Source organism: Tenebrio molitor, chromosome 4 (assembly GCF_963966145.1).
Source record: "Tenebrio molitor chromosome 4, icTenMoli1.1, whole genome shotgun sequence".
In the NCBI taxonomy this organism is placed as follows: domain Eukaryota; kingdom Metazoa; phylum Arthropoda; class Insecta; order Coleoptera; family Tenebrionidae; genus Tenebrio; species Tenebrio molitor.
The window spans coordinates 23630698-23650754 of record NC_091049.1 but is presented as its reverse complement, the minus strand read 5'-3'; the positions used below and the strand labels follow the sequence as shown (position 1 = coordinate 23650754).

General features: G+C 33.2%; 1 protein-coding gene across 8 annotated transcripts in view; it reads right to left on the bottom strand.

The window, feature by feature from the left end:
- The window catches only part of LOC138127882 (uncharacterized), a 29771-nt gene extending 13795 nt beyond the window's left edge, over positions 1-15976 (bottom strand). For 7 of the 8 annotated variants that reach the window (XR_011158464.1, XM_069043975.1, XM_069043970.1 and 4 more), the window contains exons 1-4: positions 15868-15976; positions 10044-10146; positions 5592-5850; positions 3303-3590 (exon numbers count right to left, since the gene is read on the bottom strand). Coding sequence is in view for 7 of the 8 variants with exons in the window: in XM_069043975.1 (XP_068900076.1) it covers positions 3303-3590; positions 5592-5850; positions 10044-10049 (553 nt within the window). In the remaining variant the exon portion in view is untranslated. The remainder of the gene's footprint in view (positions 1-3302; positions 3591-5591; positions 5851-10043; positions 10147-15867) is intronic. The other variant, XM_069043976.1, reaches the window with a different exon arrangement.
- Positions 15977-20057: the final 4081 nt, after the last annotated feature.

Below are 20057 nucleotides of genomic sequence, written 5' to 3'. Positions count from 1 at the left end.
GACTTTAATTAAGGTTAAATTATGTGATGGAAACGGTAACAGAGTTGCCAGCTGGAACATATTTCGTATTAAATCATAATCTGAGAATGAAAGCCTCTGAAATTTGAACTTGAATATTTAAAAAAACAAATGTGCAAGGTTTAATTAAATTAAACAACATTGTTCAAATTTAAACGTCGGAACAATCATGTCATATTTCTGACAGGAAAAAATATAAAATTGAGTCAGTTTATCCAACATGATAAAAATAAATCACAGCGACCCCTTATCCACATTCATCGTGAATCGATTATAGTCTTCAATATTTTACTTAAAATATGGTATCTACAGGTTAATATTATATACCGGCATTGAAATCAGTAGGTGAGTAGGTGTACGTAAATAGATTTTACCGAAAAAATTTCAGAGCAGGACACAGAGCGGAAGCATAAGATTGAATTTAACATTTTAAATAGATCAATTTAAATTAAGTGGATTTATCAACTTACGGCAAAAATCTCCCCAACCATTCGGTCAACTAGCATCTTCCCCAAACTTTGATCATTTACTTACCAATTTTTTTTAACACCGATGAACACTTTGTTCTGTCTCTAAAATGAGGCATTTTCTCTTAATAACCCTGCCTAGGGCCCTGCCATGATATCGCTACTTAATTGTGTTTTTTTCAATAATAAATATGGGGCCTTCAAATAAATATATATTTAAAGTAGGCGTAGGCGACATTCTAATTCTGTTAACAGCGTAAAGTAACCAATTATTCTTCGGAGTTACAGAGGTTACAAAGTAAGCTTTTTCCCAATTTCATATTGTCATATTCCGTGGAGGGGGAATAGATAGAATGCACTATAAAAATTAAAAATATTTTCGAACCTAATTTTATTTCGTTAAAATGTCAGACGTTTCTTGTGTCATTTTCTACGCTGGAAAACTGTTGCAAACAATTGAATTTCCATAGGTTGTTCTAAATATAAATTTATTTGAAGGCCCGTTATAATCTGACAGTGTCAAATTTTTTGACAAAATTTAAAACGCCCACTTTGAATGTGCAACATTAGAAAAAATAAAACATTTTCATTGCAAAACAAAAAAAGAAAATTTCCTAACAGTAATGTATATTGAAAATGGATGAATTGTATACTAGGTGATTCACAAATAATGTCTGATTTAGCTCCTTTATTCCTGCAATACAAATTACTCTCTCATAATCATCGCTGTTTTTCAATTTGAATAAAATTTTGGGATCATAGTAATCCGATTTCAGAAAAATAAATCAATAGTATTAATCAAATGTGTCAAAAAATGTAATTATATTTTTGTAAATCAATCAGACACTATTCGTAAATCACCCTGTATGTTTCGTGTTATTTATAAGAAAGCAAATATCCACGTTAACTTTGTAAATGACTTAAGGGTTGCATTTTCAATTCCGTAGGACGTATTTTAAAGACCGGATTTTAGGCGGTTAAAATTTATAGAAATAGGCGCCTAAAATAGGTCGTTACAACACACTTTTAGGCGCTAAAATTATCAAAAAAGGCACAAAAACAGGCGTCACTGAAATACACTGCCGCTCAAAAAATTCCGGACACCAACAAAACTGTTATTGTGGTACATGAAAAATCATGAAATCTCTTAAATTGTGTTTAAATAACTAAGTAACACCATCTTTACAATGAAAAAATGAAATGAAGAAAAGTTAAATTTACAAAAATAATGGAATATTTGATCAATTAACAATTAAGCCCTACAATAACACTACTAATTCAACATTAATAACGGGTGTTACCACCACGAGCTTTTATAACGTCTCTTAAACGATTTGGCATACTTTGAATGAGAGTGGCAATGTAATTTTGAGGTATTTGAGCACATTCTTCCTCCAGAGCCACTCTTAAGCCATTCAGCGTCTCCGGTCGGAGTTGGCGACGTCTCACTCTTGTGCCAAGAAAATCCCAGTAGTACTTTATTAAAAGATATAACAAAAATTTTTCAAATTTAAAAAAAAAAATAAAAAAAAAACAAACAAAAAATTTGAAAGTTAACAGTATTTTACACGCATATAAAAGTAGTAGTCAAATTATTTTATTTAGTTATTATTGTAATTATGGATTACATTGAATTTAGCGACTGTTCGCCTGGCAAACAAATTATCAGTTTTGAAATTATATTTTTTGTCATCAGTCCATTGGGCTAACTTGTCTTTATAATTTCGTTTTGTTTTTGGCATTTCGTTTGTTTTTGCTTGCGCACTTGTAGATATCATACAAAACGTTAGGTTGGTGGCTAAAGGAAGCCGCAGTCTCATTTTGATTGTCGATTGTGTCAAAAGTACCGAAATCACATCCGCACTAAATCAAAATCACTATCACTAAAAAATTGTAAATTAATGAAAAATATTATTTATAAAAATATCCTATTTTAGGTCGAAAATAAGGGCCTTTAAGACCTATAAAACACTTTTTAGGCCCTTTAGGCAATTAAGGCGTTTATTTTGAAAAATAGGCATTTTAGGCGATAACAAATGCATTCCAAAATACGTAATTTTTGGCGGAAGAGATTTATTTTTAAGTTTCCGGATAATGGCTGGAAAAAGGCCTAAAATCCGGTCTTTACGTATTATCATTCGTGAGATCCCCCCTATGTGTATAATGTCCCTCCGCCATCCGGCGGCACGGCAATTTTGCCGGAGTACATACACTATTACGGATAGGTATTTCTATCAAGTAATAGTGCAGTGCTTATCAACATAATTACCGGCGTCTCACCTCCGCATTTTGACTTTGTTGCGTATTATGTTCTGTGTCAATGTTAAGGAATTTCCTCACGATGTGACATGAGTATAATAATATACCTTTTTGAATTTCAACTACCAATGTGTTATCTAAATTCAGAATTTTTAAATTTTTAAAAAGAGATTGCGGAACTATTCCCTTTGCTGAAATTATAAGTGGTAAAATAGATTTTTTTTCTAAACTCCAAAGATTTCTCATAGCAACGGAGAGCTCTAAATATTTATTAATTTTTGTGTTATATGTTTGTGTTATATTATGGGAATTTGGAACAGCTATATCTAAAATATACATATGTTTATATTATACTCCGGGTCATTACAATTCGTCTAATTCCCATTGTAAATTAAAAAGAATTGATTGGTGTAAATTGTTCTTTGGGAACAAATCTGTTGAAGTGTTAAATATACAAACAACAATTTTCATATAAATCTCAATAATACCTAATTAAAGCATGTAGGTAAGTGTAACTGGAGTAGACGGATTATAATGAACTCGGCTTTAAGTACTTACATTTGTGGATTTTCCAAAAAGTCTCGTTTTTAGTTGTAACAACTATTTCATATGGTTTGAAATCGGGTGTTGTTCGTATAACTTCATCATTTTCCAAGTAGAAAACATTATTATTTTGTAAAAGAATAGTAAAACTTAACCATTTTTGGTCGCTTTGATTCCATTTAAAGTAATCCAAATTGTCGTCGTCATTAGTAAAAAATTCCACTTCAAATGGAGAGTAGACTGAGAATGATACAGAAGTTACTGATATAAATCGGTGATAGTTGGTTTTAACAATTTCAAAGTCTGAAACAGAACATTTTTGGGGATTAGTGTTTGCTTTTTAAAAACATTATCCTGGCTTTACAATTTAAGGATAAACATTTTAAAAATCTTATTTGCATATCGTAATGAAAGTAGCACTTTTTTACATAAAAAATCATAGTGCAAGTAGTACCTTTTGCATCATTTTATTCCTTCTCTTTGGAGATGATTGTCAAAGCATACCTATTTTTTTTTTTCATAAATTCTTTTAGGCCATATTTCTCAACTTACATCGATATGCAAAAAAATTGTGTGTACAACACGTTATGAAAGTCTCTTTTTTTCAATTATTTGCTGCAAATTCGTGAAAGAAAGTAGACTAGTTGTACAAATAACTACTATTGTAATATTTAAAATTACAGTGAAATTTATTCACAAATTATTATTTGCTGCCATTCTACTATAATATTTATTTTTGAAGTGAAAACTTCTTTAGGCGCGCCACATACATTTTATTCCCGGGCAGTGAATTAGTTTCATGCGACACGGTAAAATCGTTCGCAGCACGAGCGAAAATCGTTTGCAGCACGACACGGTAAGCTAAAATCAAGGGAGTCGAGTTTTTTAGCGGAACGAGCGAAAAACAATCAACTGTGCGTCACTTGTCAATTTTAAATTTTCATTGTACGTTGTGTTGTGACCTGACCGACCTCAGTGCAGAGCTGTAGGAGTAACTGTATATAAAGGGCCTTCAAATAAATTTATATTTAGAGCAACCTATGGAAATTCAATTGTTTGCAACATTTTTCCAGTGTAGAAAATGACAAGAAACGTCTGACATTTTAACGAAATAAAATTAGGTTAGAAAATATGTTGAATTTTTGTAGTGTATTTTCTCTATTCCCCTTCCACGGAATATGACAATATGAAATTGGTAAAAAGCTTACTATGTAACCTGTGTAACTCCGGAGAATTATTGGTTACCTACAAAAATTACTTTACACTGTTAACAGAATTAGAATGTCGTCTACGCCTACTCTAAATATATATTTATTTGAAGGCCCGATATATACAGGATATTTCACGAGTGATAATGATAATTTAAAATGCAACCCACACTATATTTCCGAAAAAAGCTGGCTACTGAAATTAAAATGTCCGGCTTTTTTTTGAAAATGTAACATAAACTATAAAGACACGTCAAATATTGTAAGTTTACAGATGAATGTAGGATTTAATACGTAATTCTCAATTATATGGTTTCAACAATTCATCTATTGTGGACAAATTATTATCATAATACAAGTTATTGGTTATTGAAGCATCATAGAACTGTTCACTTCCGTCGTGCGGACTTAAGCACATACTCTTTTTTTTTACTCTTTGTATGTACAATCGCGGCCATCCAAAAGTGAACAATAGCTTGCGAAAATTTCCGTATTTTTCGTTAGATTAAATCAGGCTGTATTCATTGGCGTTCGTGCAGCAGGCGTTACTATTTTAATAATAAAAAGTAATAAATAATTTTTAATAAAAATGAGACTGAGAAGTAATTAATACATTATTAAAGTGAAAGTAAACTTTACTAAAGAAACCTTTGCAACACCTATTCGCATTGGCCTCTCAAGCCTTTTTTCTTGCCAACCCCTCTTTATATTGACGGTGCAAGTCTTACTGCAATGTAATTCTCTCGCCACAGCAGCAAACGACCAATTTTCTTCTAGCTTTGCAATAGCCCTAGCTGTCTGCATCGGAGTGGGATGTGGCATTTAAAAAAAAAATAGTTTAAATAATTTTTTTATCGCTAGTGTCAAACTTTGACATTTTAGGACGCCTATGATTTAAAGTAAAAATCAAACTGTAAAAAGTAACCGTTCACTTTTGGATGGCCGCGATAGTACAAAATCTACAAATTTTCAAAATTAGTTATTTCCTATTATTACAATGTATTTGTTTCAATCCAACAATTTATAATACATATTAGTATTCTGTGACAGTTTTATTACATCAACATTGTTACAAATTGTATTTGAAGCAACTCACCTTCCCATCTTTTATCAGTAACAGCACCGTAGCTAAATTGGTTTACGTCTTTTAGCAGCCAGTTAGCATTGTTCCAGTTGTCTTGCTTTAAAAATTTCACTGGTTCTTTATTTATCATAGTTGCTGGAGGATCAATAAAAATCGGATGATCACTATTTTCCGTTATGCAACTAATTTCATTTTCTTTTTGTAGAGTAACGATATTACTGTATATATATTTGTCGAAGGAGAGATATACACAGATAAGTATAATTTGGAACTAAAAAAGAGATGAGTTATTAAGATTGATAGTGTTATTGTAGAGCAACAAAGATTACAAGAAATTCAAGAAAACCAAAATTCAGTTAAGTACACGTTTTATTTTTAGGCAAAACATAAAATTTTGTGTTTTGGTTATACAGGATGTATCTGAAATACGTGTGTTAATTTTAACCAGTGGAAGAACTCTCCAATTTATGAAACGTTTCTCTACAACATTTTTACGAAAAAACATTACAAATTGATGTAACATTTGCAATAAATTATCCATCAAAGTGTATACCCGCCTATGGGCAAGGGCGAAAATTTTCTGTGATAGAAACGGAGCCTTGTCAACAAATTTTATTGTTATAGAAAAAATTAAATAATTACAATTAAAATTCTCATGGTTACAAAAAAAAATGAAACTAGTTAACCACACAAAACGACTCGTTTAGTAAAAATTGGGGGCAAAAAATATTGGAATACTTCTGCGAATTTTGCAAAATGTTATAGAGAAAAGTTTCATAAATTGGCGAGTTCTTGCACTGGTTAAAATTAACACACGTATTTCAGTACATCCCGTATAGATATTAGTTAAGTCTATAATGCATTCATTTTTGTAATGACGAACTAACTGGAACTTTTTTTTTGTTAAATTTTTTTACAAAATATATGAAAATTCGACAGTTGGCAATGATTTAAAATGTCATATTATTGTCACTGAGTAAAGCATCAATAAGCAAGCAGACGAAGCAGCACATTTTAAAGGCTTTCAACAAAATTAAGAAAGAAATTACTCATGGAGACAATAGAAACATAAATACGTAAAGTACAAAATTATAGAAGCAGTAGCGAATATTTTTTCGGTAAATCCTAATCTAAAATAAAACTCTTCCTAAGTGCTGCACAGGCTTCAGTCCCAGAAGTATGTATAGAATTTTAAATGAAGGATAAGAACAAGGCTTATGGAAAACTTTAGCATCCATGACATATCCCAAATTATTGTTAATTTGGTTGAAGATTCGGACTTGGAAAATAGCGACGAGGATGAGTAGCAAAATGCAAAATTATTTCATTATTACGTTCAACTGCCTTTTCGTATTTGTTTAGTGCAACTTTGCTTTTTTCTTCAAAATAATTAAACACATTTAATTTCACTATACTTTGAATTGGACCAGTTTTGACAGAACAAATGAGAATTGACGTGACCCATAACCTAACTTTTTAAAAGCCCAAATTCGCGGTAAAAAGATGTGTTTACAAGACAAAAGTTACTAAATTTAGTAACTCTATTTCGTCATTACAAAAGTGAATTGATTATAGGTGTTTGCATTGTACTGAAAATAATGTGATTACCTTAAGTAACTATTGTAGTTAAGATAACCACAGTAGCACACTACTTTCAACTGTTACATACAAACAAAAAGATTAAAAGACATCCCATAATGGCTATCTTTATTTTATGTATTTATTTAAGGTGCAGAAAATTTGTCTCGGTATAACATTATGTTTCTTTAAATTCTCAAAAAACTATTGTCTTAATGCCACGCATCGTCTCCTCCTATCCGAATGAAGCTCTTCAGGAAACACCTAATAATATCAACTCCGTTCGCGATACAAATGCGGATTCGGTAAAGCTACAAACGCATCTCGATAATTCGTCACTCGTATTTTTCCATAAAGGATTACGCTGTTTGGAACTTTATAGTAGTTATTTATTGTACATATAAGTGTCTTAGTAAGCATATAAAACACGAAAAAAAAAGGTAAACACGAGAGCGTTAGCTCGAGCTGTTTACGCTTTGCTTGAGTGTTTTAAGCTAATAAGACAACGAATGCAATACAAAATTTTATCCACAACCAGGTACTATTGGGAGCATTGAGATACCCGCTTTTGAATTCAAACCAACCGCCAACAAAAGCCATGATAGTACCGCTGTTGGTACCGTCAGCGACCGCTAGGGGCGGGGGTGAAAGTCGACAGGGGATGAACGGCCATGTTTTTTTTTGGGGACACTTTTTGTCTTGACGGCAGAGTAGTGCAGAAGTACGGTGTATTCTTCTGTGTTCAAATTGTGCGTTTTTAGTTGCTTTTTTTAATTATTGGACTGTGCTAAATGTTGCTGTCCAGCTTCTGTTTTTGAACTAGGTATGTGTTTGGGGTACTAAAATTCATTCTGCTTCGCGCGAAATGTAGTTTAACAATAATAAGACACAAATGGGTCGCACGTGGGTTTCCACCATGTTTTATAAAATCCACAATTATCTCAACCATCCCCATGTATTACGTTTTTAACATTTATAAGCTTGCGAAGGAGCGTAAGGCAGCTTGGTTCTAGTTTTGCTAAATTTATAAAATTGTACGGATCACGTTTTCCTTTTGTTGTCAAAGCAGGTTTTACAATCCACTAATTTTCCTAAAAGAAAAGGACACCAAGTTTTAGCGTGGGTCTGTGGCTTTCACTTTTTATAAGCGCACTCCCTCATTTTTGATCCCCTTTTTAATTATTCCGAGTGACGCTTTTGGTGTAACAAGTATCTATTTATTTCTTAACACTTTAATCAAAATTTTAAAGTTTCCACTTTCCATCCCGGTAGCAACCAATTGGGTTTATATTTCAGGTATCTGCGCGGGCGTTTCCTTATCCAGGGATCTTCTACATTTACGTATTTCTATCGTTTAGTCCCGGGGCGCGCTCCATATTATTCAGGGCGCCCCCTTGTCGATAAACCGGCTCAATTAAGCTAGGGTCGACCGGACTGTGTTTTTTTTTATGTTGTTATGTATGTGTTATTGGTTGTTACCACTTTTCCATCCCAACTGAAAGTGTTCTTAGATTACTCCGTCAACAAAGCTTTGTCGCGGTTTCGTTTGCATTTTCCAGTTGCTGTAAATGTCAATTCTTCCTTATCGCGAGGGTCTCTCTCTGTTTGAGGGGTTTGGTTTCTCTTAACATCCAATCGTTGAACACGACCCCGCGGCCCCTCGTTTAACATGTTGTGCCCCAAGAGAGACCCGAAAACCATAACGCTTGGCGGGGCTTGCTGAATGCTGGTCCGCAACGTCGCTCATGGTGTAAGTTGAATCCGAGTTCCTTGGCACAGAACTTCCGGAATGGTAATCTGTTCCCGAAGTTTGTTGTACTTGAATTTCGCGGGTTTTATTTTCATTGCGTATGTTGGTAGAAAAAAAAATTGAGATGGCCGCTTGGTGGGATTTTTGAATTACCCACTTGGTTCATCACAGCATGGAATTTCGGGCAGCAATTTATATGTCATTTTAAAAAACCCAATGTAGTCTAAGCTTTATTGTCACAAATGTCATTATAATTAATTTTGACCGAACTTCAAAATTAACTGTCACAATTATGCACAATTATTTTACATTTTAGTTATTGATTTCCAAAGTTTAATAAAAGACTGTTCAGTTTTCAGAAAATCACATCTAAGCACTTGCAACTTTTCAGGATTGATGAATGCAATTTATCAAAATGATATGTGACAATGGTAAATATTAAAATGAGGTTATTAATACGTCTAGCACCTAAAGCGTATTTCACATATTATATCAGTCAAATTTCAAGTCTGCCCGAAATTCCGTGCTCCCAATAGTACAGTTGCGGAATTAAAATTTCGGGCACTATTTTTCTGCCACTTCAATAAAATCTCTGTAAAGCACCTTCTACTGTCATCATGACTGACATCCAAAAATTAAACTTTTCTGTGTCAGTCACCCAATCAATTTTGAATTTTTAGATTTTAGTTAGTTGCACTGAGTGTAATTAAATCATCGCTTTGATATGTTGCCTACCCGTTATTATGCTACAAATGACAATTTTTGAATTCCAAAAGACAAAAACATGACAAGAGTAAAAAATTTTAATTCCGCAGCTGTACATACAAAGAATCAGGTGTTTCCTTTATTTTTTTGGAAAATTATTATTTGATGTTTTTAAATGACGTTTGTTATGGAACGGTTGCTATTCGTTTCCGATTGTATTGGCAAGAATCAGAATATTTCAGCGGAAAAACTTTCAGAAACTGAAAAAGCGACTTCAGAGTCAGTACCGAGAAAATCGAAGGAAGGCTACAAAAATTTGCAATCTTTATTAATTGGAAAGAAAAAAAGGAGAGTAACATCAGTGATAATAATAACCGAAGAGCTCCTATGGGCGTAATTCTTCAATGTCAGTAAAAAAAGTATGTACCTACCTTCATCGTCGTAGACAAATGTCTCTATGTTAAAAGCAACTTTGAAAGTGCACCGAAACTTCTGGTGAGGCTACAGTTCCATCTACTATTGCAGTTAATCAGTCTTCGCCAATGAAACAAAAAAAAGACCGATAATATTTTTTTTTTAAAGGAAACAACGCCAATGTTTTGTCTGTTAATGTGAATATTAATGTAAATCTTAAGTACAGGGTCTGCATAAATGATTGTCTGGTCAAGCCAACCTTGGAAAAAATTTTTACTGTTCCGCTTTTTTGAAACCGATGCCAAATTTTAGTTCGTTTTTACCTTTCACGGTCACTTCTGACATTAATGACGTTTCGTTTGCGCTTGTCAGTCGAGTTTTCGTTCCTTATATTCGTTTTATCGCAGCTAATCACAGTTAATAAACATCAAAAATCTTTATTTTTTCAATAAAAATTGCAAGTACGTCCGCTTTTAGAGGTAAAATTTGTGAGGTTATGTTTTAATGTTTTATGTATTATTTTAGCTTTATTTTCTTTACAACGGTTTATTCTGTTGAACAGAACACGTTCATTGTTGTTTTTCACTTTCAAAATGGAAGGTTTATTAATGGGGAATTATCTGTTTGTAAATAGTAATTAACGTTATAAGTCCGGGAACTCATAGTTTACAGTACGAGTGAGACATTTAGGACGAGGCGAAGAAGGAGCCGAGTCTTGAAACTCGAAACGAGTACTGTAAAAAGAGTTCACGGACGAATTTCGTTATGTATTTTATTTCATCCTGCCTCAAATTTCGTTTAAAAGAAACATTGAAATTAATTTCAAAATAATTCAACAAATGCTCCAAATTTAGTCACATTTTTGGAACATGATTAGCAACGCCTGTTTGGCAATTGTTTATTTTGTTGAAATAATTTGGTGCATCAAAATGACTTCTAAAGCAAATCCTCCAGAAATTGTAAGAAAATCTGCAGACGCCTGTGCTGAATTAATACCTAGCAAGAGTAGCAAGTCTGGTGAAAGGTATCAAAAACAATTCAGCCATTTTTATAAATGGAAATCAGAAAATAATGTGAAGAAAATTACGGAAGAGGTTATGCTGGCTGGCATATTTTTTAGATTTGGTTTAAATGGTTGTATTATTTTATTTGTGAACTAGTTTTTAGTCTGAGAAAGTAAGTGCATCATCTTCTTTGTGGCCGAAATAGTTAAATTGTTAATTTATATTTAGATCTAGTTTTGAATAAAACATTTCTTAAACCTGAATAATTGTTATTGCGATTGTTACTTTTGTGTTTCCAATAGCAACAATTAACCGGCGTCTGGCCGTTTTTTGCGTTTTCCCGGATTCAAACTGATGACGTAAAGTATTGAAATTTGACACAGGATGAAATAAAATGAATTCAAGCAAATTATCTGGACAACATTCAAGATGATTGTTTGTTAAGTCGCATTGGGCGAATTGTGTACAGATTTTTAACAATCGGAACAATTAGCAAGGGTAAATCATCAAGACGACCACCAGTATCTGATGAAATACTCGAGGATTTGAAAGAAACTGTGGAAAAGACTCTACAGAGAGCCTGTTTATCTCAACAATCTGGTGTACCAGGAAGTACTTGTCACAAAATCATTAAAAACAGGCTACAACTGCAACCTTATAAAATAAGTGTTGTAGGTACAAGAACTCCAACCTGCAGATTATCAAAGTTGTGTTTAATATTGTAATCAGATTCAAAATCACATCAATTTCAGAATTTAGAGTGCTGAGAATCCACATCAATTTGTAGAGACTCCTTTACATGTTTTGAAAATTGGTGTGTGGAACTGTGGATAGCAGTGTTGCTGTACCCTTAACCAAGTAATGCCGCAAAATATTTTTTTTCCTAGCGGTTAGAAATGTAGGCTGTGGATACCTCATTTGAGGTGAGAAAATTCAACTTTCTCGCTATGGTAAGAAAGTTAATCATGAAATGTTTATGGTAAAACTGTACCAAAATACAAATGTCAAAAGTGTCAAAAGTGAAATAAGTTATTGATAAATGAAATCCAAATCAATAAAGCAAGTTGGTAGATCAATCATATAATCTAGAAAATAAACAAATAAGCTAGGTAGGTACTACAACTTCTGTTTATATTAAATTTTCGAACAAACGTCAAATCTTTAAATGCGATGACAAGTTAATTAAACAAAGAACCCAGCCTACTATTCGATTCTCAAAATTTTCGTTTTAATCAGGAATATAACCATCTTTTTTTTACTTTTTTCAACGAAGTTGTGCCGGTAGGGAAAAAAATTGTATTCTAACCTTGTTAAGAAAGTGCCCTTGCAGATATTGGGCGCTTGCAAACCTCGCCTACCCCTCGGTTTATAATCTTTGCCTGCGGTCTCCAAGAAAGCACTTTCTTACTTTGGTTTGAAATATACTATTTATTTGAAAATAAATGAAGAAGTGTTTAGAAGTTAATGGGGCATCAATCTATTTTATAAAAAAAATACCAATTTGTTATCGTTATTTAGTGTTGTGAATTATGTTGTTGAATACATTTGATTTTATTGAAAAACCAGTAAGACTTATTTGTCATGAAAAACACTGTTATTTATATTGGAAGAAAAAATGGGAGTCGGAGTCAATACCGTATTCGACAATTCAATCGATGTCGTATTTATCACTATTTATCACGACAGCTTTTTTTGTCGAAATAAACTTGACATTTCAATGAGAATTTTGTTGTCTGGCAATTTAACGAAAAAAAACTGTCTCTGAAAAAATTACTTATAATAAAAAATTACGAGTCCGTAGAACGAGTAATTTTTTCTGGCAGTTTTTTGAGTTTAATTGCCAGACAACAAAACTCGAATTATACAGGGTGATCAAAACGAACGCACCAACTATTAGCAGTTGTACAGAATAGAGGGAGAAGAATATAAAAAAAATTGGAAAATTTTTTTTCGCAGCTTCAATTAAAAGTTACAGCGTGTTAAATTTAGAAAATTTTAATCAAAAATGTTGAAAAATTTTTTTTTTTGTTCCAATTAGGTACATTAGACGGAGTTTTCGTTCAATTGCAATAACATTCACTAATTAAATTAGTTTTTATATAATTGATTCAAAAAATTGAAATTCACGCATAGTTATCTGTGCCTGAAGCGGGTCATTTTCTAACGTGTATTTTTTTTTGCATTGTTAGTAAGATCGAAACCATAGAAACCATACAAAACAGTGTGTGAAATGCAATTTCACGCATACGACTATTTCTGTTTTTCATTTCACGCACTGTTTTTTATTAGTTACCAGCAACATGGTCACTGCATTGAAACTTCAGAGTTCCTTCAAAAATTTGAATTTTTAATTTCAATTTTTTGAATCAATTATAGAAAAAATATTGTTTATATTTCGTGCGCGAAGATGTTTTTGTGCATTCAAAGGCTTATACTGCCTCGACCTTCGTCTCGGTGTAAAAGACCTTTTCATGCACAAAAACACTCTCTTCGCGCACTTAATATAAAAATAACTATTTCTTTTAGTCCGTTTGCCTTTTTAAAAACCGAAATTTAAAATTTTTGTTACACAATTTTTTAATAAATCTTAGTGAATTAATGTGCTTGTATATGTCAACAAAAAAAATCATAATTTCGAAAAATAAGAAAAAACAAAAAAGCATCAGGAGAACATTTGTATTATTATTTTTTTGACGTTCCTCTCACTACTTTATACGATTACAAGTAGTTGGTGCGGTCCCAAAAGAAAAAGCTTGAGCGTAATTCGGTAAGACAATTTAATGAATACGTAAATCACTATGATGCAAAACCTGCTAGAAGACGCTTTCAAACGTTAGGTTCCGTTTTGTCGCTGGAAAAAGTTAGGGCAAACTTTTTTCGCTGTCATAATGACAAAAACACCGCTGCTTATAGGCATTTTAGTGTATGAATTAAATTGTCACTAGCATAAAACAAGAAATGTGAAAGCAGACAAAAGGCAGTATTGTGTAGTGCCATACGGGGACAAGGTGTTCTCAATATTTATCTGTTTGGATTTGTTCTCATACCAATTCCTGTACACTGTGTGGCGGTACGATGGGGGGCAATAATTGTTCCCCTTTTGGTGTTGATATTAAATAATAATAGATATTTATGCATTAAGGGAAATATGAACATGATTTTTCCCTGAGGTTGACGTGGTTATAATCCGAGGGCCTTTGGCCCGAGGAATTATAAATCAACCGAGGGGAAAAACATGAATATCTCCCGTGGTGCATACAATATTTTATTTTTTAGTCTCTGTACTTAAAACTTAAAATTTTATTAAAAATATTTAGCAGGGAAGATTGCTATAGTTTCGTTCTCATGAGTTTATTGTGAACAATGTGGAGGGCGAAAAAAATTTGACAAATCCCAAAGGAGATATGAGTTGTTTTTCACAATCTGTATCTATGACGAAAAGAAACAATATCGTGTTACTAAAAAATAAATATATTAATTTTAGCAGGATTAAGGAAAAACACAGTTGAAACCTGTCAACCTGTCTCTGGTTAAAACATTAAAAGCCAACAACCTAACCTGAAAATGTGACATTCATTATTTGTCGAACAAAACGGCTCATTCAAAATTTGACTAGTTTCCATGGCTGGCTGGACCCGACAATCATTTATAGAGACCCTGTAGTTCTAAATAAAGTTATCCTGACTTTAGCGCTATTGTGTCTTATTATTAAACTAGGCAAAAATGAATAAGGAATTTTTCCATTTTTGAATTTTTTATATCTACAGTTTAAAATTTGTAATGAAATGTGTTAGAAATATATGTATATGCACATTAAATTTAATGTTTCAAGTACCCGTAACATTTCAAATTTATCTAGTGTTTAAGAATGCGTGGGAGGATTGGGGCAATTATTTTGCGTTCCAAGAAAAATTGTGGAATTCCCTATTCATTTTTGCCTAGTTTACTTATAATAAGACATTAGTGTCTTATAATATAAGACATTAGTGTATTATTAATCCCATAAAACGTCTCAAAACAGTATAATTATGACCTCATAATGTATCCGTTGTGGATAAATTTATTTAACACTTTCTTTGGAAGAATCAAACTTTTATTGTAAAATGTTCTAAACTAAACACATTACATAGTAATGGGTGTTCATTTAATATTCTGGTAGCATCACCTATAGAAATTTTTTATTTTGAAAAACGGATGTCGCAGCGTTAAAATATGACATAACCTCACTATAAAATAACAGCATGATAAAAAAGTAACACAATTACAATTCACGCACGAATTAATTAATTTATTAAATGTGGTCCTGGAAATGTCTACCTTCTTCTTTTCGTAACAAGGTTCAGTCTGTTGCGTTGCGATAACTAACGTATTGAAGTGTGGGGAGCATTTTGCATTATTTCTCTTGCAGTTTCAATAACTGCAGCAGTGCGTTTTAGCGGCTGACCTGTGGTTTTTCTTCGGTAAATGCCTCCAGTTTCACGAAACAGATTTACACTCCTGCTCAGGGTGTCTTTGAAAATTTTTCGGTCAACAATAATATTGAGAAATTCGGCCATAAACTCTTTTAAGCAGTTTTGTAAGGAGTAAATCCATGAAGCATTCACTTTCAAACCATTGCAAAAATAACTTTCAATCAAAAACGTTTTCTGCTATAACCTGAACACCAACAAACAATAAACCTCTCTGAACGCAAATGTCAAAATATGACAGTTCTACTCTAATTTTACTAACCGGAAGTTCTAATGACGACATGTCTTAACAAACACATAATATTTGCATAGGTAATGCTACCAGAATATTAAATGAACACCCGATACCTCTGCGTGTAAGAACTCACCTTTCGGGCGGGCATAATTACGTTTCACACTTTTTTTGTTGAGAAAGTATTTTGAACATAATAAACGCAACAGCTTGGAGCTGGATTTTAGCGAAAATTTAGCTTAGTTATATAGGTACTATAAATTGCCCCTCCACAAAACCTTTTTAAATTATCATGACTCTATGTTGTACAGATAACAAGAAATATGTCTAAAATATAAGTACATATTGAGATTTGATTAAGATTAATTCTTTCGAGTACTTTTGTGGGGCGATTCGAAACTGCGCACGGATTCAGGTAAAGGGATTAAAGGTGCATGAATCTCCGCACGTTACAAAAATTTGCCGTTTTTGGGTGCACGAAACTCCGCACGAAGGACAGGTAAAAAGGATTAAAGATATACCTGCCTAAATATTTCTTTAAAATTGTTCTGTATTTACCTATTTTAGAGAAAACAAATGGCAAGATGGTAACAGAGTATTTATTACAAAAATTGAAATATATTATTACTTACATAAATTCATAGATTCATATACTAATGTTACTTACACTACAGTAAAATTAATAGGAGTAGTACGTATACCTACTTAGTATATTATTCCTATAATATTATGATGTACAAATGTGAGCATAATAATGGGAAGCTAGCTTAACAAACTGTAAAGTAGTGATGTCACTGTTCTGATAACTTAAAATTTGTTTCTCTAAATATATTTGATTAAGGATTACCTACCGGGCGCCGCCCGTCCAGATTACCTGTGCTCGACCGGTGCGGAGATTCGTTTAGGGATTATAAGCCATAATTTTATGACACCCCGCTGGTAAGGGATACGTGCGGAGTTTCATGCCGCCCCTTTTGTGGGCCATATTTTATTACTTATATTGTTATACTTTGTAATGATTTGAATACATTACTTTTTCCGCCAAATATTCGAACCTGCGCAAAACGGTAACAAATATGGTCGTGATCGTCATCGAATCGGAGGAGCCCTACGTTGTGATTTTCTTTTGGCGGAAAAAGGTTCGGAATGCAAACGGTGAGGGTTCCAGTTGGAAGAGTGCCGCAAATAAAACACACATGTGAGGAACGCAAAATACTGTAACGGTCCGAATAGGTTCGATAAATTAAGAATTTTAATTTTAAAATAATTTCAACGAAATATTTTAAATACCGCCAGTTGTAAATTTTATTGAAACCGTGTCGGCACCACATTCCTCAAGTGAAATCTACCAACCTTTCTTTGAAAATGCAGGTACACGTCCTGTCCGAACACAACACAAAGATAACAGTTTTTATGGGAAAAGAAACATTGCAAAATTTACTCGTTCGACAATTTGGGTGGTCCAGTTAAAATCAGGGGATAATTGAATTAATAAATTTGATGTTAGCAGGTTTCAAATTGAGAGAACCACAAAATTAATGTTCATTGGGTTAATAATTTACCTTTTTTAGCATTCTCAAATTTGCGGAATATTTGTAATTAAAGGGCGAGAATTGCAAATTAGAAACAGAGCGCTTTATCGTAGAAAATAACTAGAATCGTTTGCACTTTTAGTTAGAAAAGTAACAAAGCAAAGTAGAAAGGGAGTCGGTAGAAAACAGAGAGGACCCGGTAACGGTAAAGCCAGGTAGTCGTAGAAATCAGACGTGTGAGTGAGAGAGAGAGAATGAAATTTACGAAGTAATTATTAATTAGAACTGTTTTGGGGAATCAAACCAATGTAGAGCAAATTTTAGAAGTAGCAGGTCAATGCATGATATAACACTTGCATAACAGCGTTTCAAGCCCAATTTAGGTTTCATTTTAATTCTGTTTGTTTCATTTTAATTATGTTTGTTTCATTTTAATTATGTTTGTTTTATTTTAATTATGTTTGTTTCATTTTAATTATGTTTGTTTCATTTTAAATTATGTTTGTTTTATTTTAATTGTGTTTGTTTATTTTAAATTATGTTTGTTTCATTTTAAATTATGTTTGTTTCATTTTAATTATGTTTGTTTCATTTTAATTTTGTTTGTTTCATTTTAATTATGTTTGTTTCATTTTAATTATGTTTGTTTCATTTTAATTATGTTTGTTTCATTTTAATTATGTTTGTTTCATTTTAAATTATGTTTATTTCATTTAATTCTGTCGAATTCTTGTTGCTGATTTTTATTATTGTATAGAGCCAGTAATTCAGTGTTCGTGTTAATTCGGTTTGTCCCAGTTTTAGATTGTGTTTGTTTCTTGATGCTGATTTTTATTATTGTATAGAGTCAGTAATTTAGTGTTCTTTTTCAGGCTTCTAATTCAAGAACAAATTTGTACATTTGGTCTGGTCCTAACAAAAGTCTAAATTTAAACATTTAAAATAGTGGTGGAAAAACGGAAACTGTAATTTCAAAAGTTCTAGAGATTTCGAAAAGGCGTCGCGATCGGCGTAAAGTAGAACCGAGCTGATTGGTCACTTTGGTCAAGTAGGGGTTGCGAAAGTGGGGTGCGCCAGAAATGATAAAACCGATTGCGGGACGGGAAACAGGGCTTTTTTGATTCACTCGGGGTTTGATCTCCAAAGTAGCCGGAGGTACGTTCAGTACTTCCAGCAGCCATTTTGTGACCACGTTCTTTACATTCACCAGGTAAATTATTTCCCTAATTCTTGTACATTATTTGTAGTCGCGATTTTTAGTCAAGCAGCATTTAATTCTTTATCGTTCTAAAGTAAAGATTATATTATTTGCTTTGAGCTTTTGATGGCCACGTGACTCTTTAGAATCTTATATTAATTTCTTTATCGCGAAGTATGTGATCTTCTTGCATTTACCGATTGGGGAAACGTGCTCTTGTCAAAGGGAACCAGTATGCAATTATTATAAAACATTTCCATTCATTATTTATGTCTTGGATTCTTGAGATCGGGAAGCTACCGCCAGTGTCCGTCGCACTCAATAAGCTGTGGTCCGGCGTAAGAGCACAAAATTAGCCGCGTCACCCCCAAGGGGGCCAGCGACCAAACTAGGCCAGCTGACACGTGAAGAGAGGTACCCTTTGGCCCTGTTAGAACCTTTTTTCCCTTTTATTTTCGACCACCGGAGTAGACCGGGGTGATCTATGAGATTCCAGGGCATCGCGTCGGGTTCAATTTAATTGGGGTAATTGAAATCTAAATCGGATCACATAGTTCGCATCTCAAACTTCCATAATGCTGTTCGCGCCAGAAACTTCTGTATTTGCCCAGCGTAGTCATTTATTCATGAGTCAGGTCTCAATTCGTGGGCCGCGAGTCAAATCTCATTAGGTCAAATTTCCACCAACTTCTGTTATTAAATTCATTTATTTATTTCTATAATTTGTTGGGACCAAACGCCACCACACTCGATTATTTGTTAAATAAAATTTAAGTGAAGTGGGCTCAATCGTTTTAATTCTATTTTTTGGAAAACCTCCGAAGGTACGGCCTCTCGTTAGAACCTAGTTAAGCAAAATCAAAATAAAACACAACGTAGGATCCATAAATATTTCTTTTCTCATTATTTTTGTTTCGTATTTTTCCGTAAAATTTCATCCGAGGGAATGCGGCAACCAACAATACACCAAATGAGGGAGAAAAAAAAATCATCGAGGAAAAGTCAAAGAAGTCGAAGGGTTACAATACCTTTTATTAAAAATGCCTGTAATAACTTTGATGAAAAAGAAATTGAAACGACTACAAAGGACAGAAATTAAGTTTAACGAAATACAAGAAATTAACTAGTTGAGTACATCACAAAGGTAAACGACAAGATGAATGCAACAATATTTAAAATAACAGAAAAACGGGCACATGACATACAAAATGACAGTTAAAGCTTGCAAAACATGTAAACAAATTATGGTGCAGTTATTACAGACAGGGACGGATGAAAAACCCTCTTCAAAAACCGTATCCCAGGTATTACTCATATTTTACAATTCGATTAATGACAAAACAATGTTTAACTCGGAACTAAGCGGTCCTGGTACGCCAACGGGAGCTTAGAGCTGGAGGTAACAAACTTTCGGCCGCAAGGGGACTCAGAAAAATAATCTGAATCGTCTTGAAAGCAAGCGAAGTTTATAGATATTCGGGGTATTAATGAACATCAGACTATTTCGCCGACCAAGTAAGAGTGACAGAGCGCCTCGGGGTCGTACGATTAGCATCACTAAACAGCATCAGCGAATATTTAGCTCCACCGTTCCCA